The sequence below is a fragment of the Embiotoca jacksoni genome, unplaced genomic scaffold (assembly GCF_022577435.1).
Source record: "Embiotoca jacksoni isolate LCO1_2020_lvr unplaced genomic scaffold, fEmbJac1.0.p SCAF_20, whole genome shotgun sequence".
NCBI classification, from domain to species: domain Eukaryota; kingdom Metazoa; phylum Chordata; class Actinopteri; family Embiotocidae; genus Embiotoca; species Embiotoca jacksoni.
In genome coordinates, this window is record NW_027185341.1 from 3,300,364 (window position 1) to 3,327,528 (window position 27,165).

General features: G+C 40.1%; 3 protein-coding genes across 5 annotated transcripts; 1 reads left to right on the forward strand and 2 right to left on the reverse strand.

Annotated features, from left to right (window-relative positions):
• Positions 1-2,369: 2,369 nt before the first annotated feature.
• Positions 2,370-10,862, reverse strand: rundc3ab (RUN domain containing 3Ab). The gene is made up of 11 exons (XM_069155604.1): positions 10,504-10,862; positions 7,173-7,288; positions 6,780-6,907; positions 6,045-6,130; positions 5,861-5,950; positions 5,669-5,749; positions 5,341-5,506; positions 4,832-4,989; positions 4,441-4,560; positions 3,683-3,783; positions 2,370-3,596 (listed from the first exon to the last, which is right to left on the reverse strand). The coding sequence occupies exons 1-11, from the start codon at positions 10,608-10,610 to the stop codon at positions 3,454-3,456; spliced, it is 1,296 nt and encodes a 431-aa protein (XP_069011705.1). The 5' UTR covers positions 10,611-10,862; the 3' UTR covers positions 2,370-3,453.
• Positions 10,863-11,773: 911 nt separating this feature from the next.
• Positions 11,774-22,852, reverse strand: pth3r (parathyroid hormone 3 receptor). 3 transcript variants are annotated; one of them, XM_069155608.1, is made up of 13 exons: positions 22,671-22,852; positions 19,004-19,109; positions 17,396-17,506; positions 16,995-17,119; positions 16,729-16,823; positions 16,362-16,515; positions 15,362-15,515; positions 15,218-15,278; positions 15,060-15,126; positions 14,883-14,977; positions 14,574-14,715; positions 14,420-14,461; positions 11,774-14,330 (listed from the first exon to the last, which is right to left on the reverse strand). In XM_069155608.1, the coding sequence occupies exons 1-13, from the start codon at positions 22,725-22,727 to the stop codon at positions 13,857-13,859; spliced, it is 1,683 nt and encodes a 560-aa protein (XP_069011709.1). In that variant the 5' UTR covers positions 22,728-22,852; the 3' UTR covers positions 11,774-13,856. The 3 variants fall into 3 exon arrangements, with proteins under 3 accessions (XP_069011709.1, XP_069011707.1, XP_069011706.1); XM_069155606.1 differs by having other exon boundaries at positions 16,729-16,820; positions 22,537-22,852; XM_069155605.1 differs by having other exon boundaries at positions 22,537-22,852.
• A 1,120-nt stretch (positions 22,853-23,972) lies between these two features.
• On the forward strand, positions 23,973-27,120 carry taco1 (translational activator of mitochondrially encoded cytochrome c oxidase I). Its single transcript, XM_069155609.1, has 5 exons — positions 23,973-24,456; positions 24,572-24,678; positions 25,084-25,217; positions 25,898-26,060; positions 26,565-27,120. Exons 1-5 carry the CDS (start codon positions 24,207-24,209, stop codon positions 26,772-26,774), a joined length of 864 nt encoding a protein of 287 aa, XP_069011710.1. The 5' UTR covers positions 23,973-24,206; the 3' UTR covers positions 26,775-27,120.
• Positions 27,121-27,165: the final 45 nt, after the last annotated feature.

Here is a 27,165-nt window from a genome sequence, read left to right on the forward strand (position 1 = left end):
AAAAATTGAAAAGTATTAGCAACAATATATGTTCATCGCACTAAAAGTAAAACTACTTAAGGACCATCTAAGAATGATACAACTAAGAAGTATATTATATTATTAGAACATACTGATGCATTGATGTCCATGAATCACCGCTAGATGCAACTGGTCGTGGTGGGGCTCATTGAACTACTTAATGTAGACCACTATTAAGCACCTTAATTCTTAATTACATTCTGTGCAAATAATCTGAAACTGGAAAGTAACCAGTAACTAAAGCTCCTAATAAAAGTAGTGGAGTAGAAAGTACAATATTTCTCTCTTAGTGGAGTAGAGGTATAGGATACAATAACATAAAATGGAAATACTAAAGTACTTTACATTTTACCAATGCAAATTCTGTAACATTAACATGTTCAAAATGCAAGCTAACCAAGCTTTACATTACATTTGTGATTTTTGGATTTAGGTTCCATGCCTTCCCAGGTAACCACTGGTTTCCTCTTATTTCAGTACAGCATTAAAATGCACACTCCGGAAACCTGCTTGATCCCATGTGGGCATCAAGTTTCCATACATTTTTGTTAGTGTTACTGTATTGTTGTATGGTCTGCGCTACACTACAGCATAATACAGACTTTGCTGTTCTGGGTTACACAACCAGACATGACCGTCGTTACAAGATTTTTGTACTGTATTTTGTACTAAGATCAATGTAAGCCAGTGGATGTCTAACAGTGGGAGAGATATGCTGTACAGCCTGGAGAATTATGAGCTGTAATATTAAGTATGACATCAGGTGTAAAGGAGCAAGAACATACAAAACCACCTGGTATGGTCCTTTAAGTATTTCATCATCAACTTCATACTTTCTGAGGCCAATTATTTGCTCATACTATCCTGAGGCCCATCTGTGTGTGAGCACCATCTGGGTGGACTGTGAAGTGGTTTTGGGTGGTATGTGTGCATTTATGAGACAGTGTGCATTGTGGGAGATAAATGTCCCAACTCTGTGTAAAAGGGAGTGCCAGTGGTGACACAAGAGAAGAGAGCAGAGATAAGACTTGTGCTGTCCCCCTCGCTAAAACCAAACTATCCCAAAACGTGCATGTCTCTCACGGGACCTTAGCCCATTGGTTAGATAACACACTTGTATGTCCAGCACACCAGAATGGGAGTGAGAGCGCTTTATCACAGAAGGATGACGGGCTAAACCATTTGTTCAGCAGCATGTTCATCTATCTAGTGCAACTGCACCCAACAATTGATGTCACTTTCACAAAACAGCCAAAGACAAAGCCAAATAATTAAACACAACTTAGCACAAACCCCATGGCATCCATTCATTTACAGCCGGGGAGTTAATTGGACAGTATGTCGATCAGGAATGTATCTACTGCATAATGCATTTCCAACATTTACCAAAGCGCCTACAGCTGCTGTTTGCTTAGCTCTGTGTATTTGTCTGTGTTAATGAATAAATGAGCCTAACCTTTGACCTCACAAGAGCTATTTTAAACCCATTTGAAGAGAGACGATGTCATTCCCCACAAAGTGAGGGTACAAAGGGAAGTCGTGAAAACAAAGAGTGACCGAGGCACAAGGGGAAAGAGCGTGGTTTGGTTATCTTTTTTTTTTTAATCCTACAGTAAACTGAATTAACTTTGATGCCCAGTCCGTAAACTATGTGTCTGAATTTTAGTAAACCGACACAGCAATTTCTAAGAGGCCAAATGGCACCCAACAAGACCTGCAGGAAAAGGAAACTGCTGAATGTAGACTAACTGTGAATGCGGTTCATGAACAATATGTGCATTAATAAGGCGAAGCGTCTCTAGACTGATTAAGTTAACATCAAGCGACATCCAAATGTTTTCTGAGGTTTTTCAGTGGAAACCAAACATGTTAACCTCACGGTGGTACAATATTGTCAGGGGATCAATAAAGTCATCACAACTTTTTATCTTGGCACCATGGTGAACTGCAACACATTTTTTTAAACACTGAAAATATCAATCTCATGGTGGCGCTTGAGGAAAAATCTGAGTTACACAATGACAGTGGGATTGATAATCATGGGATTGATAATCATTAATGTCAAAAATGTTGTGCCAATTCATTTTTTTAGAGACTGAGATACTTTACTCGACAATTAAAACTTTGACCGACTGGTGACACTAGAAGAAAAGTCACAGGATTATCAAAGTCATTGGGATTCATTCTGTCAGGATCATCCAGTTCAGATCCACATCCATCCAGTAATTATTGAGATATTTAGTCTCGATCAAAGTGGTGGACCAACTGACAAACCTAAAGACTGACTGACAAATCATATCTTTGGCACTAGCATGACTAAAACCATATACATTCAATACATACCAGCATTTAATCTTTCAAAAAAGGCAGTTTTATTGCAGTTTTAAATAACACAATGTTTCCCAACTCTCAACAACACTGCATAAGATTGCAATTTACACGTCGGTAACTGATACAAGGAAGTATGTCATGAAATTAATATAAAAAGACAGGACCACTGGAAAAAAAAAATTAAGATAAAAATTTGAAGACGCACACAAACGCACGTTGCACATTCACTATTCCTCTCCTGCTCAAACTATTCTATCAAGCCAAGTTTGTAGAAAAAGACAATGAAAACATTCATTCTGCATAGTCACAATGCACTTTGCATTAGTATGCAATAGATATAATGTCTGTTGTTTTTATGTTCACATTGTAGTGACTCTGCAAACCTCGGTAGCCTCTCAGGACTTCTATGTCATATCCTAAAGCTGTGGATCTAACTTATGGTATGATTGAATAAGGCCTAAATTGTCATTCACCCGAATATCATAAAGCTGCTTTTGTTAAATTTAAAATAATCTCCATCTTAAACCCCTCTGGCCACATTTCTGACTCAGCACATTACAAGCCTTTTCCCATCTTATAATAGTGTAACCCATTGCCTATGTTCCCTAAAAGGTTATAACAGCTCATCCACCCCGCCAGTGTTATGTAACGGGCAGAATAAGATACACTGACAGACTGACAAGACACCGACAAATGGACAGCGACTCGCACAACGACCCACAGTGAGTTTGATGAATGCGACCAATTCGGATACACTGAACAAAAGGGAAGCGTCATGATGTAAGAGTGATCAGACCTAAACCAGCTGTTTGCATTCCAGGAGGCTTGATCATGTCAAGACAATGAAAGACGGTGAAATAGAAGTCGGCCATGAGGCAGTACAGCAGCTTTTCCTGCATCTTCGACGGACAGTCCCAGAGAGGGAGGCTGCTCTTTAGCAAAAGGTGTAAGTTGAGAGGGTGCTGGGCTCAGTGCGTGAAGGTAAAGGGACTCACGTAAGGGCCACGAAATATAGCATTTGTCCAAGAGAAGTCTTTTTTGTTTTCATGTTGAATTGTCTGAGTGTCTGTTAAGTGGGAGGCAGTGTTTCTTTGGCGCCCCCTAGCTGGGAGAGAGGGCAGGACTGTTCTCTGTGCTGATGTTGACCAGGCACTCGCTGGACTTGAGGCTAGCCAGAGACTTGCAGCTCGGGAGGGAGGCCAGGGATCCACACAGGCCCATCATGGAGGGGGTGTAGTCCTTTTCTGGATGGGTGAGATGGACGTACAAAGGAAGGGTCATTATACATACAAGCGGGTGTTTTTAGTGTGTAAGAGTCAGTGTGTGTTACCTGTGCACCAGGCTCCTCCGTTCTGTTTCCCACCAATCCTCTGGGAGTCTGAATCCAGGCTGATCTCCACTGATAGCAGCTCTGTGCTCGGGAAACTCCTCCTAAAGGTCAAAAAGAGGACAGAACGATACCTTCAAGTGCTTCCAGGCAGGATTGAAAAGAACAAACAAACGTGCAAGTATTAAATTCACACAGTCGACTGTTTAATCAAAAGCTTGCAAATATGTTTTTCTGTTTTCTCCGTATGTCTTATTACGGATGCTGTGGTGTGTGTATATAAAATAATTTTGATTAAGTTAAATTTTTTTTATTAATATCAATCAATGTGTTTTTTTAAATGAATTAATCAAAACTGAAATTCACTATTTCATGAAAATATAAAACAAATGTAAAAGAATACTTTATGGTTGTCAGTTCTAGTAATTGATAATAGTTCTGTTCCTCTCTTATTATTCTCTCTAATTATTAACTCGTAATTAAATTGTAAAAGTCTATTATATACCAGTGGCACAAGCCTTGGATTAATGTGTTTATATAATTCTGCAAACACAGTTAAATACATATTAGATTAAAAAAAGCAAATATACTTTATACACAGTATGAAACTTAATGATAATAGCCTTGCTGTGCTGCAGATTGTTTGTATGTTTTCAAATTGCAGTGAAAAGACAAAAGTCTTCTACAACACAAAAATGAGAAATGTTAAGTTAATCTTGTCGTGTGGAAGCTGAGTTAAACTGGGACACAATCAGTCGAACCTGCGGAACAACTTGACGTCCTCTTGGTTGTTGTATGGCTGGAGCTCCTGCCACTGGTTGACGAGGGGGATCGAGAGGTTTTTGGCCAGATGATTGGAGTCACATGGAATCAAGCTCGTCCTGTCACACGTCAAGGTAAAGTATGAGGCAAAATGTTCTGTTGTGACATAACAAGTAGAGCCACACACTAGAACCTACAACTGAACCAATGAGAACTACATACTGTCCTTAATAATGCACAAGGAATAATGTTTATCATGCCAATTTGGCACTGGGTTGCAACACATATGTACTAAGTGTATATATATTCTTCATACGTTGCACTGTACTTTCCAGCCTTGCAATGAGGAACATGAAGTTAAAATCCGGACCATCTGTCTGTTTCACTCACAGTTGCTCCTGAAGCTCTAGGACTATGGCCTCTAGTTCCTTTTTTTCCTGTTGGCTCTGGCTTTGTAGCTCTTCCAGCCGGGCCTTTAGCCTCTTGTTCTCCGTCTCTGTGTTCTTCAGCTGGGACTCACGCAGGCGCACGAGCTCCTCCAGGTAACCCTGACAACACACATCCACACTGAGTGAAAAGATACATCCATCTTCTGATATCAAAAGTCAGCCATCTGTGATGCTCTGCATATTACAAAAATCATTTTATGTAATTTAAGGTGTGTCCACTCCTACTAAACCCCCTATTTGATACACCAGACACAGAAAGACAGCTAGCTTGGTTGTATCCAAATTTCAAGGTATGAAATTATCTGTCACTTAACCCCTCATAAATAACATGTTTTTTTTAAACAAATATAACAATATATAATTATCTGAGTTATAGTTAACTTTAAAAAGGTGGAACTGTTCCTTTTAGTAATATTGTCCTGAGTCAGACACAAACCGACGTCTGCCCACCTTCTGAGCGTTGACGATCTTGAACCTCTGCTCCATCTTGCGACACTTTGTGCTCCAGCTCTCCTCGTCAGTGATGAGGGGGATGTAAGGGTGTTCGGGGACGCTCTCATCACTCGTGCTGCTGTCGACACTTTGTTGATCATCATCGTCACTCAGGTAATCGTAGCTGCAACAAAAGCAGGCGATGTCAGTTTTGCCTAATGGGTTTATATGGAAAGTATGAGACTTGAACAAACTTCACCAGGTCTTCAAAATGCATGCTTCTTCAAAGTATTCCAGTATGCTGTGGCTGTGACATTTCTCCTCTCTACAGTGAAAGTGACTATACCTTTGTGTGAATTTCAAGTATGGTGTGTAGTCAATCACTGCAGAAGATTTCCCATCCAGGGCCTCTCCTTTTAGACAGAAACTACAGGAGAGGAAGCATTTAGAAATAATATTAAAAACATATATACATACACATGTATAATGATCAGTTTGATACCTGAAGAGTTATTGTATAAATGTCAACACCGCCCACCTGAAGTCTATGGCTCCGAGACCTATGAGCATCCCTGTTAGCACCGTGGCTTCTTCTCTTAACATGATGGCTCCCTCTGCATAGAACCTCCTACAGCACAGAGACAGGTACAACTCGGTGGGATCGTATTTCTAGTTAAAATCGGGTAATGCTACTGTATAGAGGTGTGGTGGGGGCTTCTGACCTGGTTGTCCTGCTGTCCCTCAGAGCAGTGGCGATGTATTCAGACAGCCTCTTCTCCATCAGGGCTACTCTTATCCAGGCTCGGCCCTGGAGGGGTGACAAAAATGAGGTTAAATATTCACATAATACACACAAAAATGACCTCTCGGGTTTAGTATTTGTTTCTTGACAGAATAAATTGCACTATATCAGAAAATAATTACAAATATCTCTTTCTTTTTAACTTAGTTTTACAATTCTTTATCCTTACTTTTATATCTCCGATCATATAAATCTGATTTGCATTCATACATAACAATGTCATAGAGCACCAGTGCCTTGTGGGACATTCACAGCAGAATAATAGGATATCAATATTTTTTTTTTTTAATTGCCAAATTGCTGTTGTAAAAATATACTGTATATATTATATATTGACCTATTTAGGCCTTTGAAAATCATTCAAATAAAACAGTCTGAGTCGGGTTAAACACTCTCTCTTCTATAGAACAGCTCAAGTGTTTGAGATTCATAGATATTTACAGTTTCAATTTGGATTTTACTAACATTATCATATTGCAGTAAATTTGCTGATGAGGTGCAAAGTTGGAGCTTTGAGCACCACTGCAAATTCTTGAATTTCCCATTTTCCTTTATTTAGGTCAAATCTTTTCTCTCTGTCATTTACTGCTTTATTCTTATCTATATTTTCATTTATGTGATTATAATCCTTCCTCTCTTTTGCTGTAGGGCTCGCCTTAGCTCTTGAGGTGCTGATGTTTTCCATGCTCTCGATGCTGCTGATGCAGCTGTTGGGGATTTTGGCACAAGCCAAGCGGACGTAGTCCCAATAACTTCTCTGACCATCGAACCAGCTCCCAGAGCCTAGGAGAAGAATGTCATATAAATATTAAATATTATATATGACGTGTGTTCATTTCAGTGAACGATGGGGCCTTGGGCCAACTGGAGCAGCTACAGTATGGGTTACTGTACAGAAACAAGACAGTGATGCTGCTGATGAAGGAAGACCACAAATGCTATATTCTTTCTTTAATACAAGTTTCCATGAATAACATGTGCTAATTTTCTAATTTTCTTTCTTCAACATGCAGTAAAGGCATGGCCGATGCTGTAATATATTGATTACCTTTAAAACGATGGCTGAGGATGTGTTCGAGGATGGCTGCGAAATTGATGAACTCTTCAGATGAATCATCAATGGGCTCGGCTGTGTATTTCTCTAACAGGGTCTTAACTGAAAACCTGTTTGTGGTGGAGATGGAGAGGAAAGCAAACATTAAAACACAGAGTTGGCTTGCCAGGAATAGAGTCATAATGGAAATAGATTAGTCAGGGAGAAGATTAATGGATTACTCCTTTCTTTGTTTCAGTTTCCTGTAGCCAGATAATGTCAAACTATAATCCAACATTTTTTTTTATTTCTACTCAATAATAAGAAATGACACAAGTGTAAGTATGTAATCATGAAAGAACAGGGTTCTGCCCATTTGATGACTTTAATGAAACAATTTCAATATGTTTATGCCTGTATTCTTCCTCCCATGTGACTGTTTGTGGGCGTAATTGTGTGAACTCTCAAAATGTAACTCGCATTTCCTGCAGACTCATTTCTAAACATCAGCCTGTTCCAGTTACTGTGAGGAAGACATTGCTGAAGAGCTTTCAGGAAGCTCCAATAACTCAATTTACATTTTACTGTACAGCTTGAAATTACAAAAGGCAAGCAAGTGTATGGAAGCAGATTGCTTTCACGCCAAAAAAAACAAAAATGGAGCAGTATCATGTTATAACGTTACAAGTTTATATGTTGTAACAAGACATTTTCACATTATTACGACATATAAATGTATCACGTTATTACAATAAGCCCATTTTGTTATAACTGAACTGGGAGCAGGTGAGGTAGGCGTGGCCTGCAGGAGACCGTCATAGAGAGAGCTGGGGACCTCTAGTGGAGGGAGGGAGCGATACAGGGAACGAACTGAAAAACTATGTAGCAGAAAGACTGAAACTGTGACACTGACATTGATCTTGCAGGTACTTGGTCCATACCAGTTCACAAGACAATCTTAAATTTGGACTTAATAATGAACAGATGAAAAGTTAAGAGATTATCAAAGTGATTATAAGTCATCCTGGATGGACATGAATGTTTGTACAAATCACATGGAAATCCGGTTAATACTTGTCACGACATTCACTTAAAAACATGAATTCGAACCTCATAGCTATGCAAGGGAAAAAGTGATCAAAGTGTCATTATTGCGATGAATGTCTGTACCAAATTAATGGCAGTCATATTTCAGCTCTATTTCAGTCTGGAGTTAGCCAAGGACCAGCTGACTGATATTGGCTAAATATTTAAAAAATTTTAAATATGGATTTTCTAGTCCATGCATGACAAAGGTTTAATGTCCACTGTGGTGACCTCTTGTTGAAATGTACACCCACTACAGACCCGACAAAACCCCATGCTGTGGTAAACTAAATTCTGTTTATTTTAAACACCATTATCCTTCTCCAAAACTGACCACTCCTAAAAATTTTCCTGTGGACTAAATAATTCAACAGATCTATTTGCTGCAAGAAGACCTGCCAAATGCTATTTGTCCAGTGGTAACGAGATATGCTGTGGGGTGAAAGGGGGTACATAGGGGGGGAAAAACTATAGACATGGTGTCTGCAATAAATGGAGAGAAATGGTTTTGTGCAGATATTGATCGTGTTTTACAGAGTCACCAAGTTTGAGTTTTATTAGCCACTTTACAAGCACACAAATACTGTCCGTCTAAGCAGGGTGTGTATATCTATAGGACAAAGCTTATCTTAACACAAGCTAGTGAGGCGAGTGATTTCACTCCCCATTGTTCCAAAGGCAACAATGTCTCATTCAGCTGCTCTGACTGAACAATAATTGTCTGACTATCCTTGAAACGAACACAATCCCCAGTGGTTTCACTGTATCACAGACAGCAGGTCTGTGCCGTGACCTAGATACACCTGTCAGTGGTCTAGCTGAGGTGCACGGTTCTTCACCGAAAAGTGGGTGTGCATGTGTTTCATAGGTGTTACACCCCGTCAAATCTGTATAATGTAGGTCAGTGACGTGTGACTGGAGCGCAAATGTCCAGTCTGTGAAACTAGTCACATGACTTGGCCTTAAATCATACCTATTAAAAAAAGACGCAAGCTACTTGACGACAATGATGCGACTTGACTTTGAGTCGTGGCAACACATTCAGAGACAGAGAAGCCATGCGATCGGGGTTCAAACGTCAATGTTTTAAAGGTGTATAGTGTATTATCTGAAAGAAGTAAATTGAAATATTCCTGCTTATATTTTAAGTTAAGTTAGGATATGAAATGTAAAATAACAACACACATAAATTTAAAGGCCAATATACACACTGTTTTAATTTTCTGAGGGAAACTCCTCACCTATTAAATACTCTTCTGTATTCACCAGCTGGTGGTGACTTTTGTCTTCCATTTGGTGCAAATATATATAAATAGTTTTTAGAGAGTTTTGCTGAAAATACCAATGAGAACCGTGAGAGTCAACTGAAACTGCAACAGAGTGGGCTGATCTAAAAGACATTGTACCACACATCATCATTTCAGCCCTTTCAAAATACACAGGCCTGCAGCAGTTTTAAATTTACTGCTAATAAATGTAACAGTGGGTTTTTATGTTTTGAAACAGACTGAGCAACAGAATGACATCCCTCCCACTGGAAGAAGTTTGCAGTCATTTGCCGATGCCTGCTGAAATCAGGGTCTGCAATGCAAATTAGACAATAAATGCATGTCTGCTTTATCCTTTGATGTTCGTGTGTTTACATCGGTGAACACTGTGTGGTGGATAGCATGCAAATCTGTGTGTGTTTTGAGGTCTTGCAGAGTGCATTTAAGTGCAAACCTCTAAGACACCCTCACAAAGTCCAATCAGGACCTGATGTACTGGCCTTATAAGGCCTCCCTGCCCCGAGTCCCTGGGGTGCCAGCTAGTCCTTGCCCCAGGAAGGTTGTCGTCATAGCAACCATGCCATCAGCGAGGAGAAAATAAATTGCACTGACAAAGATGACATCGCCTATCTCACAGAGAGCCCAGTCTGTCGGTGTGATGCAGGATTATATGTAAAACAATTTTTTTTTTTTTTTTAAATACAAGGTCGTTAGTGCAAATACAGGCTTCGTGTTCATACAGGCCCACTGACAGCACAGTTCATAAAAAGGACTTATGAGGATGACGTAACTGTGGATGTGAAAATGTGCCTTAATGCACGCGATATCTGTCATTGGAAGATATAAACACCAGGGCCAATTTGCTGCCATAAAGCAGACCAAAAATAACCACATGACCACTTTAAATGCAGCATTTAGGCTACTGACATCCCCACTCGTACATCAAGCACCTAAACGCGCACACAAGACAGTTTCTGTGACAATAAACTGACCTGCAGACAGTGATGAGGTTTTTTCTCTCCACAGCCACGTTCCGAAACGACGCTTTTTTCGAGACATCTCCCATGGCCATCGCTGCCTGCACACAGCCGGGCTCCATCCAGGAGGAGGCAGCCCTGAAATCAAAGGACCCCTCCCTGTCGGCCACCGGCCCTCCTCATTCACTTCTGGATGCCAGAGGGGATGCTGGCTGCCCGCATCAGAGCAGCTCACACACAGCAGCGCTACTTTGTTTTACGGCGGAGGATGCAGTTTGAAACATGAGACGTACCGGAACATGCAGAGCGTGGATCTGTTTTTATTATCACTCCTACACTCAGAGGACTGAACTGCACACCCTCTCTCTCTCTCTCTCTCTCTCTCTCTCTCTCTTTCCCCCCTCCTCTCTCCCCGCCTACTTTATGACCTCATCATGACGTCACTGGATCATCTCGCATCATGCAGACATGAACATGACGAAGCACGTTCGAGGCTTCGGTGACATGCACACGTTCACAGCAGTTTTCCGCTTTATGACAGGGATTCTGGCTGTGTTGTGTCTTTGAGGGCTCAAATGTTGTTTCAATGAAATCTACTCAATAAAAACCCAATCAACATACAGCCTAATCGTGCTATATCTATAGCGCCCCGTGGGATGTACCAAACATTTTCATTTGAACATGTGCTCTGCAGCCATAAACTTTTGAAGACCACACGACTTTAATTTAAAAAAAAAAAAAAAAAAAAAAAGGGTTATGTCTAATTGATTTCTGGTGAAATGTATATTTGTACATAACAAATCCAGAATATTTGAATTAAAGTTGCAATAATGCCTATTTAATTTCTTCATTTAAAAACATTTCAAAATGTAATTCTGCCCTCAGTCCAATGTGGAGTCATGTGTTTGAACATTAAACTTCACATCGCTTCAATAAAAAGTGGTAACAAAATAACAGAAAACATAACAGTGTTTGGTAATTTAACATACGTTGATTTTATTGTAGAATATAATAATTGTTTCTTTTTATAATGTATACAGCCTTATTTCTAATTAATCATAAACAACAGAGTATACAGGGACCTTTTATATGTTGCATTATTTTTCTTTTTTTTTCATTATGTTTAATTTCTTGTTCATTAACAGCTTCTGAAAAGAGGCTTATGTACAATAAGGTTGATATCATCACCACAGTCATCAAGCTGGATCATCTCCTCCCGTAATTTCCGATCAGCATCCTCTCCACCCACCCCCCCTCCCCGCCCCACCCTCACCCCCCTCTTTTTCCACCTCCTACTTTTAGAGGAAATGCTCATGTGTTCGGCTGAACCAACTGTAAATTGTCATCACAACAGTCTGGGAGACACTTTGATCCCCAACCTTTTCCTTTGTAATCAACTGACCTGGTTGCCGCCAGATGTTGCTGGGTTGTTTTTTTGTTTTTTGTTTTTTTGTCCTGGTGGAGGAGCAATCAATCCTGCATATCTCTGTCTGCTGCTCCATGTGTTTGGACACTACGCATTGTGAGGTGTTCATGTAAAGTCTGTGAAATAAGAATAGGGAACATATGTGGCGACAATATTACCTCATGGTTTGGCCTTGACAAAAAGCTCAATATAAGATTCTTGTTATGTAATTTGGGTGACATAAGATAAAAGTCCATTTCGTGTCCTGTTGCTCATTATATGATGATGTAAGGGCTACAGTATTGTTCTTTTCTTTATGGTTGGATGATTATAAAAAGCAGTTCTGCGCGATGAAAAGACGCAAATCAACAGAAAGAATGTTATATTCTACACAAAAGCTTTTTACTGTAAATAATACAAGGCAGTTATTTGTCTAAAAACTATGCATTTTCACATAATTTTGGACTATTATCACTTGAATACTTATTTAAAACTGATTGCCACAAAAATAATAATGAACAAAGCTTGAGTGAAAAGTGCACCTACAGTAGTTTTGGTGCTGTGAATTGAGTGTTATAATGTTAAGGAGAATCTTGACAATGTTTTTGTTTTGTTTTTCTAACTGTGTGAAAAGAGTCTAAAAAAGGGCCATGTGTTTTTTTTTTAATGCTCTCCATATTCCTTTCTGCTTTTATAGGGTCTTAATAGTCTAAATCTACTAAACTATGAACACAAATACAATTCATTGATACATTGGTTCATTTCAATTCAGTCTAACTTTAGTTTTCAAGCTACAACAACCATTTAACTCGCAGTGTTTATATTTTTGCAATAGAGGGCAGACCTTATTATTAATAAGTAATTCAATATTATTTCATTCAGTTCCAAAAGTCCCAAAACATTTATTAAATTATCATAATTACTTTTACACTGTACATAATATAAACACAGAACAGACATCTCTATCTCTGGGCAACTAAATAGTCCTTAAATATTTACAGGTACAGATTTCTGTCTGTTTATCTTGTGAATACTGGTGTGTCGCTCATGGCCGAGGTCTACAAACAGCTCGGGTGCCTCTTGCTCCGAGCCGAGGGTCTGAGGAGAGTGTGTGAAATTCTGGACAGTGTTGTGAGGGCGTTCAGGGCAGAGGTTACACGGAGGAAGGAGTTGGGTTTGGCCTGTAAGGGGCAAAGTGTTTGTGTGTCGGCCCTCAGGGTCCTGTCAAGACTGATAAATAGGACTGTGTGGACCACATGGACAACAGCAAAAGGTGCAGATTTGTCTCGATATGCTATCAAGACTCTACTTAGTCTTTTACAGTAATCAAACTGTGATGGTTGGCTTGTTAAAGTAGATACTGGAGCTATGTTTTCTTCATCATAAATATGTAGAGGTCTACATCTAGAAAGGTGGAGGGCAGGAGAGGTGGGGTGGGTTGTAGGAAGTGCAGTTCGAACAAAGGGTCAGCCACTGTGACCTGGAAAATCCAGCACAGGAAAGACGGAAAATTTGGACTATTTATACATCAAAGTCCAACCTTTGACTTCACTAAATTCTCTGCAGCATCACGTCTTCACAGATTCTTGAGGTCAGTTTAGCATTTACCTGTTCACATTTCTTGAAAAAAAAAATCAAATGAAAGCATTGAAGAATTAATGACATCATTGATGTACTCTGACAGACATTAAACAGATGCACAAGAAATCCATGAGAATTTGTTCCGTAATTTGAGATTAATAAACATAAACCATCATAGTCCACATGTTAGGCATGACAAAGCTCATACAGTCTGATTTGGTATACCATAATAAGTGAAGGCCTTGTATTCCCTTATTGTTTATGTGGCTAAAATTTGATCCCATCCACAGAAAAATCCAGTGACCCAAACACCTCTGTTGTTGTTGACAAAACAGTCTCACCTCGAGGTCTGCTCAGCAGCTATTTGATCGCTCAGCAACAATCACAAGATGGTCTCCAGCTCTTTCAGAGATAAGGAGTTGTCTGGATCTTCTGCTCCATGCTTTTTGCTGTCATCATTTCCTTTGCTGGCTCTGGCATGTCGGGCAAAAACTCCTGACTCAGCCCCTGCTGCTCTCCACACAGCCAGTTCCTGTTGGGGGCCTGAGGTCTCAGTGTCACCGGGAGAGTACCCACGCAGGGTGGTTGGTGGGTGGTGGGACATTGGGGAAGTGTGGCGCGGCGGCCTGACCCCCGACCCCCCATAAACAGCCCCACCTGAGCACACCACCCCTCCGGCGAGGGACAGAGCTCTGGGATTCGCGGCAGACAAGCTGACACTGTGGGTGGTGGTATGTGACATCATGCCGCCGTAGTAACAGCTGCCTCCGCCACCGCTGCTCGTCATCCTGGCTTTCTGTTTGAGGTCCAGCACCAGGCTGCGTCTTAACCACGCCTTCTTTACCTCTGCCTGCACCTGAGAACAAGAGGTTGAAAAACAGGGATTCAACAACAACATTCTAAAATGTAAGTTCATTCTTCAAAACTTGATTTTAAATGTATTACCTCCCCATTGCAGAAACAGTAGATGAATGCCACAAAAAAACCCTTGAAAGATGAAAAAAGAGTCCGTATCAGAGCAGGGGAAAATAATAATGTATATAACAGTTCATAAATTACATAGTTGATTGGAGAGTTAGTCTCCAAAATATGTTCTGACCTGGGAAGAGTTGAAGAACATCTCGTAATGCATCTGCACCTGCCACAGCACCCCACTGACCTCAGTGTAGGGAAGAGCCATGAACACCATGTAGTGGACTCCAAACAAGGGCATGAGGACTAATGTGGACTTGAGCAGCTTCCTGCAGAGCGAAACAAAGAGTAAACATTTACATAGTCATTTTATTCCTGATCATCGAATGGTAGCTTAAAGTAAGATGTACGATTTTGTGGAGGATTTTATGCGAGAAAAAAAAAACTGAAATCGAGAACCAGTCTTTTCAGCTCATCAGGTTAATTGAACACTCACCCGTACTGCTGTCGGGGGTCCAGTTTACCAGTGTTGGTTTCCCACAGTTTAGAGGCCAAGACGCGAATTATGTTAATGAAGAGGAGGAAATTCACCTGCAGGGGCAGAAATGTAAAGCCGATTTCACCCTAAACCCAAGCGTCAAATATTATTTAATGATATCAAGCTTTTTCTTACAACAATGGCTGCCAGAATGGGAACTTGATAGATCCACTTAAGGTTTCCGGCACTGATGTCCCAACATCTACAAAAAAAAAAGCCATGAAACGGCTCGAGTAAGAATTTGTGAAACAAGTGTCATGTAAATAGCAACATAAATGCATCACATGACTCACTGAGTGTCTGCCAGTGAAGCTCGTGCACTGACCCAAATGGACACAAACACAGCTGGAACACCTGAGATGAGCAAAGAGACGTAGGTAAACTGATTGTCTGTCGGTCCACTGTTACAGCTTACAGCCTGCTCTCGTGTCACTTACCCCAGCCGATGATGGTGAGGGCCCACAGGTAGTTCTTGTCAGACAGGAAGGCCATGAAGATGAGGCTGTGGAGGTACAAGCCCTCCACCAGGATCCAGAAGTGATTGGTTGCCAGGAAGTACAGGAAGAGAGTGACGGCAACTTTACATCCAGCCTGAGGACACGGCAGCAGTTAAAGGAAAGTTTCAACCGGTCAACAAAAACAGATGAAAAGTGGATTAGCTCTGTGTGACAAATGTAACAAAATAAACGGTCAGAAAAACTGGCATTTATGTTTTCAATTAAAAAAAACCAACATATTTTGTCATCGTGGGGTGCACGTTAATACTTGTTCTTGCAGATGGTTAAGATAAAATATCTTGCTTGTAAAGCAAATATTGTTAGCTTAGCATAAAGACTGGAAACAGCTAGCTCGACTGCCAAAAAGTAATTGGGAGACAAAATCTGCCAACCAGAACCAATAAAGCACAACAATTACTACATTATATATCATTTGCTCACAAAACCAATATGTAAAAATTGACAGGGTGTCAATTTAAAAGGTGTGGGAACAGTTTCCTGGAAACCAGCAGAGACTTCTGCTGTCTGTATATGTTTTGAATGAATTAAGAAAGAAGACATAGTGTTTTGATTTGTGTGTTTTACAGATGCTACTCAGTGGATTTTGTGGCTTTCAGCCATAACATGCTAACCGTTTCCCTTTGTTTCCAGTGTTTATGCTAAGCTAAGGTAAAGTGCTGCTGGCAATAAGTTCATATTTACCGAACAGACAGGAGAGCATTACTAATATCTCTCAGCAACAATGCAAACAACAGTATTTCCAAAAATGTTGCATTCCTTCAATACACATTTTACTGTGTATCATCTCTAAGATGTACAGTATTACGTGTATTCTTCATTTTGTTTCATGACATCCAAGAAAATTAGCATGAATGTACTGCATACTAATATCAAATAAAACTATGAATACATGGTAATTAGTATAAAACATATAGTTTACCATAGGTGGTTTCTCTGCTGTGAACTCGGACTCGGCTCTACTGTCATCAGATATGGAATAGAGCACAGCGTCCTTCACAAAAATGCTGACTGCTCGACATATGAAGGAGGTGAACAGGTGAATGTGGATGTAATTGCGTGTACAGTGGAGACGCCTGAAATGTGTTTGTGCGACAGAAAGAGAGAGAGAGAAGTTTTTGTTATGATGCATTTCAAATTATTACATTAATTGTGTCATGCCTCTTTGGTGGGTTATGAATGGATGATTAATAATGTCATCTCAGTCTTATGAATAAATACTTTCAACGGACTATGGCTGCTTGATGTTATAAGGCGGAGTTCATGATCAAGGTTTCGTGTTTTCTTACTTGAAATAGCAGAGGATGGAGACTGCCACCAACAGGGATACTAAAGAAATGGAGTAGCCAACAGTGTACATGAGATGAAGTCGCTCAAACACCTTCTGAAACAAAACAAAACCACACTTAGTGTGCATGAGTGACGCAACAAGTCAGGCGGAACGGTAAGAAGTGCATTTATATTCTGTAATAATTTGAAACAAACAAACAAAGTGCAGCCTGAAACTTTTCTCTGCGACAAACACACACGTTCAACTAACCACCACATCACACACCTCCTCGTGGCTCCTGTGGCTGGAGGTCAGGTATCTGGTGCACTCGGTGTAGTTTGCCCACGTGCGGTTGATACTCGGCACCAGCTCCCAGTTTCCTGACACGTCACACTGGCGGTAGGCTCGCCCTGGACCGACAGCAGTGCAGGACAGTCACAGACAGTACAGCATTCATAAAATAGTCTTTGATACAACAGAAATGTCTTCAACATAGATAAAACCCTTGAACTCTGAGGTCAGCTAATCATTCCAAAAAGTCGATGCAGTGTAAATACTACTTGATTTCATCTTCTTGAATTTGACAAGGTGCCCACATATAGTTTTCTATTGTTTCCTTGGTGATCGATTGTGTACACATCCAGATAAAACGGCTGTATTATTTGTGACTGATGGAGCACTCCTACCTCTGTGGTTGAAGTCGTAGATGTACTCCGGACACAGCTCTGAGACCAGCTGACCCGCTCCGCTCCGCGGCCAGCAGATGATCCCATCCCATTCAGGGATACACTCACCTTCTTCAAAAATAATGGGAAACAGCTGTCAGCTATGTGAAGAGATAGTTCCAGCTCTAATGAGCACAGTGTAGGCATGGCACAGGCTCAGGGGCCCAAGGAAGCAGGGGGCCTTAACCAAGAGCCCCTGTGTGAAGTGACTATCGGCATTTTTCATCAGAAGGACAGTTGGTACAATCAGTTCGTTTTTCTGTATTTATGTCCTTTGTTACTGAATATGTACTGATACAGAGCCTGAAAGAATTGTTTGGTATTATTCTCTTGTTTATTTCCCCCAAATACAGAAAGCCTTCCAGTGATGGAAGTAGTTAAATCATTTACAAAAGAAAAGTAATCAGTACAACAATATAAAAATACCCCATGACAAGTAAAACTCCTGTATTCAAATGTTTACTGACAGGAAAATATACTTAAAGTATAAAAAGTGAAGCATGATGCATATTGACTGCTTTCAGATTGTCATATTATTATAATGTACAATATATAATGTTGGATTGTTCCTGACAGTCTAATGTTTAAGCAGCAAATTTGAATGTTGCTACAAAACAAAGTCAAATGAACTTCTACTTTAAAAAGTGTTTTGCTTGTTTAATCTGAAAGAATGCTTTAAGATCATAATCTTATTTTGATGAAAAAGTGATTCTTTAATATATCTTAAAGATGGCAGCTAAAACTGGTACATCCACCTGTGAAGCATGATTTATCATTAGTAAAGTATTTCAAATTTTTGTTTCAAATGTTACGCTGAAGAAAATAGAATTTAATTGCATGTTTTTATGGTTTGATGAAGCTATAGTTTTTTGTCCCTCTGTGGAGACCAGAGTTACTGTGGATCTGCTGGGACATGAATTTTCAGGGAAGACTTCAAATTCCTTTTTGAAGGAAGACAACAACTGAACCACTTGGCTCTGGCTCTGTCCATTCTTGTGCTTCTCCTTTGATGTCTGACTGCAGCGCCATCTTATAAAACCTTTCTCCTATTGAATCACGGAGGAAATGTATCTAACGTCGGCTTTTACGTCATTGCCCAGATTAAAAATGCCCCTCTATTGTGCCTAAATTCGGCTGCAGAATCACAGAGATACTGGCCAGCAGGATATTGGATGCGTGTCATATCTGATCCTAAATAAATAACTGATGTAATAAATACTTTTTCTGATTATACATTTGGACATGCACTCACTGACCTCAGTGAGAAAGTGAAGAATCTTATTTCCCTAAAAGGCACATTATTTGAATATTAAAGAATAAATAATATTTCAATCACAAGGTATTATCAGTGTGAAGTGAAGGTTTAAAGTTTGACTTTAGATCATGTGACATGACTATGAATTCACTGAAATCACAGAAACTATTCATAAACAGCAACAAAAGTTCCAGAAATATCCATTTTATACTGTATTTTACAGGTTATTTTACACTTTTGAGGATTAAGTTAACATTTTTCTTTGCAGAGTCTAATTTGATATATTATAAACTGATCAAAATCAGCACACTAACCTTTAACGAGGGTCATTTGTGCTTGGATGTTCCTTTCACACCTGGCGTGAGCACCAATGAGAACATAGATCTGCTCATCTCGAGTGATGACATCATCAGAGTCTACCTGTGAAAGGACAAGAGATGGAAAATTCTTTAGACAAGTATGCAGGGCTGCCTGCAGCAGTGTGTATGGATGCATTGGACTTTTTATTTTAATCTAAAAGCTCCACGATAAATAAATTGCCTGTTCTGACAATGAAACAACGATAAACAGATTAATCCCTTCAAGGTTTAGCATTCAACGTCCACATAATAATCTTCAGCTCATCAAAGCAGCTATCAACCTTCATCTGTTTATGTTTTAGGGCTTTCGCAGATGTCACAAGTTTCCCATCAGAAGTCTCTCTGAAGTCTCTTTACAACCGAGGTGATCTGTCAACCACAAACACTCTGGAGGAGCTGATGTGCTGCCTCCAGGTGTTGTGAAATAGTTGCGTGAGTGTGCAGTATTTGGTGATCCCCCGCCAACCCCTTTTTGTCCAGTGGCGGGGCTGCCGCTCGCCACATGGGGACTTTGGCAATACTGGTGGGAGCTACCCTACACAAGCAACTTTGTGTCCCTGGTTATATTTCACAACGGAGCAGCAAAAATAGCAGCGGGTCAACTAGAGAGAATGGTTTGGCAGACAGAGGAGAGCGGTGGGAGAGATGATCAGGCATAAAAAAAAAACGTAGCAAAAACATGCATAACAAAAAGCTTCCTTGACCTCAGCTTTGTCTAACAACATGTGACCTCTCACCAGTTGTGGAAAGTATTCATTTTATTTTAAAGTATTGTATTGTAAGTAACATTTTGAGGCACTTGTGCTTAAATATATCCATTTTATGCACCATAAATGGATTTAATAATCATAACATTTTTAAACCAGCAGTTCCCAATCAAATACTGTTCTCCCGAATGAGCACTTTTACTTTGATAGGTTAAGTACATTTAGCTGAGAATACAGCTGTACTTTTATGTAAGTGGAATTTTAAACACAGGAGTTTTATTTGCACATTGTGGGATCAGACTTCAGACTTACGTAAAGGATCTGAGTGCTGCCTCTCACAGCTGCCTTCCTCACAAGGCAAAGAAAACTTCTCACTCTCGTTAAACAGACTAAATCCCAATTCATGTAACTGGATATGTGATAAGTAACATTCTTGGCACTGGCCATAAAAATAAACTGCCAGTGGGTGAATGGTGTTTCCAATAATGCAGCACTCAGAAGGCTGAGCTGCTATCATTTCCTACAGTCATTTGTTTTAGGAGGGAGTCTGAGCCAACGTTAATACTAACATGTTCAAACCTGTTTTTGTTGTTGTATAGTGGACTGTAGACACGTTGTGGCTGTGTTGACAGTGTGTACAGTGTGTAAATGTGTGTGTTTCTGGCCCACAATCCTGTTTAAACACCTATTGGTGTTTGATTGCAATTAGCTTAGAAGTAAAACAGTCATCCACCTGCGCTTTGACAAAACACAGCAGTTCTCAAATTAATACCAACATGCAACACAGTTTAATTCACGAAGATCAATACAGATAAGTCAGTCAATTTTCTTTGTGCAGAAGGGTTTTCTGTTGACAGATATCGTGTTATAGAAAACAATTAAATCTTAGCAAATCCATTTATGACACAAAGATGAATGCTTTCTCTCAGGCCTCTTGATGAAAGTGATTTTCAGGTTGACTGATCCGGATATTATATGTCTGTCTGAAGTCGACACTCGAGATCGACCTGGCGAAGATTGACGAGGTGAAGAGATGTGTGGTCAGAGGTACGTGTGGAGTGCGAGCTGCTGGAGGGTAATGCTTCAGTGAGGGAAAGGTTAAAAGGGTCGTAGCTGATGGAGGTTTGAGGTAAAGCAGACCACGGGTGATTTTTGATTGAGGAGTTCAAGGAATGTTGTTTCGGTGTAATGGCTTGAAAGTTTTAGAAGTTTATTTTTTTGCAGGTTTTTGTCTCGGTCAGTCAGATTTTCAGAAGCAAGAAGTTGGGTATTAAATGTCTCAAAAGTAGCACAATGTGTCAAAAGAAATTCCAGACAAAACGAGGAAGGAGGAGGTTCAAATACATTAGTTTGAAAAGGGTTACAAAGCTGGTTTCTAAGGTTCCAGGAGTCCGCAGAACCATAGTAAGAGACATTATCTTCAAATGGAGAAGACTTGGATTTCCAGATATGGCCGACCTTCCACGGTTTCTCTAAGAGTGTGGTGACGACTCATACAGGAAGTCACAAAAGATCAAAGGAAAACATCCAAGGAAGTGCAGGCTTTTCTCACTTCAATAAAGGTCAGTGCTCATGACCTTTCAACACTATCTTAAAGACACGGGGCCAAAATGGCATCAAAACCACTTCCATCCCCAGAAGATCTTGAAGGGCTGTGTGAATTTGATTAATCGTTTGGAATGCAAGAGTCCTGTTACATGTGGTTTAAATCAAACACAGAATACCACAAACACAATATTATACTGTATACTGAAATGTTGTTGGAGATGCTTTGCTATTTCGGGGTGATCCACCATTAATTGAGGGAAATGTGAATTATGCTCTCTGACAGAACACCGAAAGGAGAGTGTCAGGTAATCTGTCTGTGAATTGAAGCTCAAGTGCAGCTCGGTTTGCAGCAAGACCATGATCCAAGCATAAGAGTAAGCCCACCACCTCTGAATGGCTCAAAACAAATACAAGTTTTGAAGTGACCCCGTCAGGCCTGAAGATGCTGTGGCTGAACCTGAAAAGAGCACTTCCTGCTCACAAACCCTTTACTGTGGCTGCACTAAAGAAGAGTAGAACCAAACTCACCACAGCAATGACACACACGGTTTCTAGTTATCAGAAGCATTTGGTTGCACTAGTTGCTGCTAAAGTTAGCACAATTACTTTTTCACGCCACTGTATGTCAAAACTGAAAAGTCTGTATTCCTCAACATAACTCCCAAAAACAATTGTTCCATATCACCTCACTGGCTAAAACGGAACACAATGACACCACTTTTCTACAGACAGTCTGCTGATGAATCGCTGGCACATTTCCGCAAGCAACAAATAAATCCAAGTCCAAAATTCAAGCCATCAAAGAGGATCACAGATATGTGGAATTTTCTATATTTGGCCCAAAGTGAAGCAGTATGGAAGTGTTATTTCTGACTCAGTGTTATAATAAAGTGTAACATATGATGCTACTGTGTTACATTTAAAACATAAAAAACCCCTCCTTTGAGAAGTATCCACTGGACTGAGAAACTGAAAATGTACTTACTGCTGTGCTCATCATTATTTTTCCAATTAAATAACATCCTGAATAAAATACTCAGACTTAAATTGTTTATTTTGAGTAACTAAGCAAAACAGAAATACATTATTTTACCTCTAGAGTGTAGCAATTTTTTTTTTACCAAACCAAAAGATATATAAAAGGGGAAAGCAACAGTTTTTTAACACACCCAATAAATTAAGTAATTAATAACACAATTATCTAAACACTCAAAATGAATACAGTACACTTACCAGTGCAGTAACTGTTATTATACTGTGGAAAAGAGCCAAAGCACTAATTCCCCATGCAAACAACATGTTGTCTTTCAACGCAAACAGAAGAGGACAACTTTCCACACACTCTCAGATCATTTTATCTTCCTCACGTTGTGTTGAAGGAACTCAAGTCCCGAAGTTAAGTGTGTTCTTCTCTGGTGTCCCATCAGTGCTTCTTCTGTACTTATTTATTATCAGCCAACAAAAACTGCCTTCTAGTGTCTCCTGACATCCAAAAATGTTTTAAAAAAGTCTGCTTTTTCCAGTCTTCTCCATGAAGTGCAGTTGACATCACTAATCAGGTTTGAGGGACGGTCAGTCTGTTGTGTGTTAAGGTCTCTGTGTGGAAGAGAGAGAGGAGCACTGAGGAGGTAACCTCCTCCTTTTACAGCTCTTCAGACTGTTGGGTTGAGATGGGTTGGCCTTGATTGGCTGTGGCTTCCATTCACTTAACTCTTTGTGCTCCCCTGGAGTGATCATCTGATTGACATCCTGTTTGTCTCTGTTTTTCCACTTGTCTGCTTTAACCACAGTCTTCCTAACCCCGCTGACAGAGGACTCTGCTTCCCACTGTTCTTTTGAAAAGTATGCAAATATTGAGCCCCAACCTCCTCCTCACCCCCACATGCATGTGTTTGCATATCATTTAGAAATTCAGTATATCCAGTCTGTTCTTGGCTTTTAAATAAATGTTATTGGACTATTGGGTCGTAGGGCTATTATTATACGGCATCATTATAAAGGGAAGCAGTATGATTCCATATTTCTTCCATGGCCAGAGAACAACATTTCTTCTTTGGTTCCCACGCTCTGTGATTTTAGAGGCCATTGATACAGACCAGATGCCCTGTTTATGCCAATAAGATGGACCCTACTATCAAACATGTATTCAGTCTGGTATTGCTGTTAGTTGTATACCATTTACACCTACCCTTATTGATTCTTTATATATTATAATTATTTTAAATACATGAATTGTACTTGATTATTTTCCCACATAAACAGAGGATACTATGGAAAAGCAGGGTTATAGAGTTAAAATAATTTTGGAATAGGAATTTTAGATAGGATTACAAAGTCAAAAATATATGGCAGGCCACAACGGTCTTGACATCTTTCAATTTCTTAATTGCACAGCAAAATCTTTATTTTAAACTGTCTTAGTTGTAAAATAGTTATTAATTAATTATATACTTTCTACCATTTCCAAGTCACTTTTGGTTCAATATTTAAAAACAAAATACAACCATAATAATAAAATAAGACTTTTGAATGTATTTGTTCAGGTTAAATCAAATATACATAATCTGCAGGCTAAAATACTTTTTATAAGGTAAATTCTTACTGTAAAAGTAGGATTTTTAGAAAACAGCTTTTATTTTGATAGGTTCCTTTCTGACGTCATCGCAACCAGGAAGTGCCGTTTTCTAAACAAGGACAGGAGCAGCTGCGTGCTCTCTTTACTTGTCAAAACTGCAGGTTTAAAAAAAAAAAAAAAACTTCAAGCCGTTATATTTATCCTCATGTAAATGTATATGTTGTGACGTTTACCTGCAAACGGAGACTTCCGGTTCGGTTGCCCCACGCCGTCTTTTGCCCCGCATGCACAGCAGGGTGACTGTGGTGCATGCGTCTGTGAAGGGCATATGGCGTGGCTGGCACTGCCGAGGGCTCTTCGGACCGTGCGCCCCTCGACACTGACCGCTGCCACGGGCAGGTTACCGGCGGCGGAGTCGGGCCTTCCTCCCGCTCCCGTCAGGACGCTGCAGCTGTGCTCCGCCTTATGTGCCGGACATAACAAGTGGTCGAAGGTGAAGCACATCAAGGGACCTAAAGATGAGGCGAGGGGACGGATATTCATGAAGCTCGGTTTGATGATAAGAATAGCAGTGAAGGGTGAGTTGGGAGTGTTTTGTTTTTTTAATTCATCTCATAATTGAGTTGTCGGCTTGTTGGCTGAATTCAGGTGCGGTTTTTTTTGTTTTGTTTTGTTTTGTTTTTTTATCTACAGAAGGTGGATCGAACCCAGAACTGAACCTGAACTTAGCCCACGTAGTGGAGCAGTGCAGGATCAAGAACATGCCTAAAGCATCCATAGATGCTGCAATCAAGAGCGCGGTGGGGTGACAACACGCAGTCACGGATACATGAGTGGAAAATCGAATGAAAAAGCCTCACTAGTCTCTGACACAGTCATAGTTTACAGAAATTCAGTTTCAAACTAATAAATTCAATTTCAAATTATGCCGTTTAGATTCAGTTTTTCAATGTAATTTTTCAAGTTAAATGGTTTAAATTGAAATAATGTGTCACGTTGAGCAATTCAAATTCAGTTTCTTAGTGACATATCTGTCTGCCCAGACATACCTGTCTGTACCGAGAGCATGTTAACAGATTACCACATGACATTAGTGCCAGTATTTTAATATATAGTTAGAATTTGTGTTGACAAGATGTTTTGCATTAATGAGCTAGTTTAATACGAAGTAAAAATCCTTCATGTCTTCTCTCTTGGTTTTACAGGAAAAGGCTAAACCAGCGTCCCAGCACATGTTTGAAGCTCGGGGGCCCGGTGGATGTCTGCTGCTTGTCGAGGTCCTGACTGACAACAACTCACGCACTCACCAGGAACTCAAACGGCTGCTTATCAAGAACGGGTTAGGACTGGCTTCTTTTACTCTGACTGTGCTGCTGGAATTCCCAAAACGCCTGGTGCTTGGTGGTTAAACAACCACCTGTTGTACACAAATACTATTTATAACACTTCTGAGGGGTTTACCTGAAAATATCTGTAACGCCAAACATGACTGAGGAAAAACTTAACAGTGAAAGAACTGATAAAACAAGATGGCGCTGTGTTGGAGAGGATCAGAAAGGATGAAGTGAAATTTAGGTTTCGCAGTAGTGCAGGGAATCATTGTAAACTGATGATGGAAGGTTAAGGCATCAACAGATGTCTCTGTACATACTGTGAATAGTAGATAAATTCATTACATTATGCTGGATCGTTTCACTGTAGAGGAAATGACGCAGGACAAGAAGCTGCTGACACGGATACAAACATCACAAATAAAAGACAATAGCGAGATGCAATATAGGAAATTTTGGATAAAGCATTTAGACTTAAGTCAGTGTAATCACAAGATCTACAGCTGGTTCTGCAGTTCATTCTGTCTTAAATTACACGTCATCTGCTGGACCTGAACTGTTAACATGTGATGTCTTTATTGATGAGCTAAAAATATGTGACTGTGACTTTTGTGAGGGACTTTTGACGGAGAGATAAACGTACAAAAGACCAATCGGATGAGAAATGTAACTCTGCGCTCACCCTCAGAGGGATGCTGTCGGACGGAGCACGTCATAACTTCAACAGGAGGGGGGTGGTGGTGGTGCCGGGTCACAACGTCACTACAGAGAGAGCTCTGGAGCTGGCCATCGAGGCCGGAGCTGAAGATGTCCAGGAGACTGAGGATGAGGAGGAGAAGCCCCTCCTGAAGGTCAGACGGCGTACTGTGAAAAACTTTGTTAGAAATTCAGCGAGTATAAATGGAGTTTCTTCAAACTGAGGTGAATCATGTAATCCAAATGAGAAGCATTTTAAATCTTCTAGAGATGCACGTGATCGATAATTGTCATGTATAGCCATTACAATCCCAACTGTGGTTTCCAAAGCACTGTTTTATTCATTCTGTCATTATTTTTCAAACTTCTTTATATATTGTGAGGTGTTTCTAATAGTCTGCCTCCCTGGTGTATGTAAATGGGGGATAAAAATATATCAATATAATGCAGTTCAGCGTTACATCACCTTTAACTACAACCGCATAATAAATACATTGGATTTTGAATTATATATTAACTTTGATTTTGAGAAGTTATTTAAATTGTTTTTTTCTCACGTTGTATCAAACTGTTAATGACAAAACGGCTCTAACAACAAGGAAAATAACAATAAGTCACCACAGTTAAACTAATAGCCCGATCTGTTTCTTTCTCTTCAGTTTATTTGTGATATGACGGAGCTGTGTAAGGTCCGGACCTCGTTGGAGGAGCTGGGAATCCAGGTGACGTCTGCCGGGTTGGAGTTTGTTCCCCGCACCCACTCGTCTGTGGACCAGAACCAGCTGGATGCTGCTTCGGCTCTAATAGAAGCCCTCAATGACCGTCCAGATGTAGTTCGAGTGTGGGACAACATCCAGGCTGACAGCTGAGCACAGTTTCTGGACACTTGGTGGACACTGCATATCGTACATGTGGAATATATGATTTCGCAGACGAAGGATTTTCCAACTTAGACCTTGTAAATCAGTGTGTGGTGATACTGCTGCATGTCATCATTAAAAACAGACATTATCAGGATGAAAGTCTTTCGCTCATTTCGATGCTGTTTGTATGGGGGAAAAAGAGAAATGAAATGGAATGAAAGACGTCCTGGGAAGTCCCTTTTTAGTGAAAACATACTACCAAAGTGAAATCTTACTTTTTAGAGTTGAGGGAGGAAGGAATGTTTGTGTGTTAACAAGGAAGAATTTAAAATAAAATGCCAGACCCACTCCAGATTTATAAAATAATTTGTGTCTGATGTTTTTACATTTTCTGTTA

Excerpts from the sequence above, each read along its gene's own strand:
- rundc3ab (XM_069155604.1), bottom strand. The coding sequence starts at position 10,610 with ATGGAGCCCGGCTGTGTGCAGGCAGCGATGGCCATGGGAGATGTCTCG. Across the intron at positions 6,908-7,172 it reads CCTCAGCCATCGTTTTAAAG|GCTCTGGGAGCTGGTTCGAT; the intron begins GTAATCAATATA and ends TTCTTCTCCTAG. Across the intron at positions 5,507-5,668 it reads TACTTGAAATTCACACAAAG|CTACGATTACCTGAGTGACG; the intron begins GTATAGTCACTT and ends CTTTTGTTGCAG.
- pth3r (XM_069155605.1), bottom strand. The coding sequence starts at position 22,602 with ATGTTGTTTGCATGGGGAATTAGTGCTTTGGCTCTTTTCCACAGTATA. Across the intron at positions 19,110-22,536 it reads TAATAACAGTTACTGCACTG|GTAGACTCTGATGATGTCAT; the intron begins GTAAGTGTACTG and ends GTCCTTTCACAG. Across the intron at positions 16,516-16,728 it reads TCCATCCTCTGCTATTTCAA|GCGTCTCCACTGTACACGCA; the intron begins GTAAGAAAACAC and ends AACACATTTCAG.
- taco1 (XM_069155609.1), top strand. The coding sequence starts at position 24,207 with ATGGCGTGGCTGGCACTGCCGAGGGCTCTTCGGACCGTGCGCCCCTCG. Across the intron at positions 24,679-25,083 it reads ATGCTGCAATCAAGAGCGCG|GAAAAGGCTAAACCAGCGTC; the intron begins GTGGGGTGACAA and ends TTGGTTTTACAG. Across the intron at positions 25,218-25,897 it reads CGGCTGCTTATCAAGAACGG|AGGGATGCTGTCGGACGGAG; the intron begins GTTAGGACTGGC and ends GCTCACCCTCAG.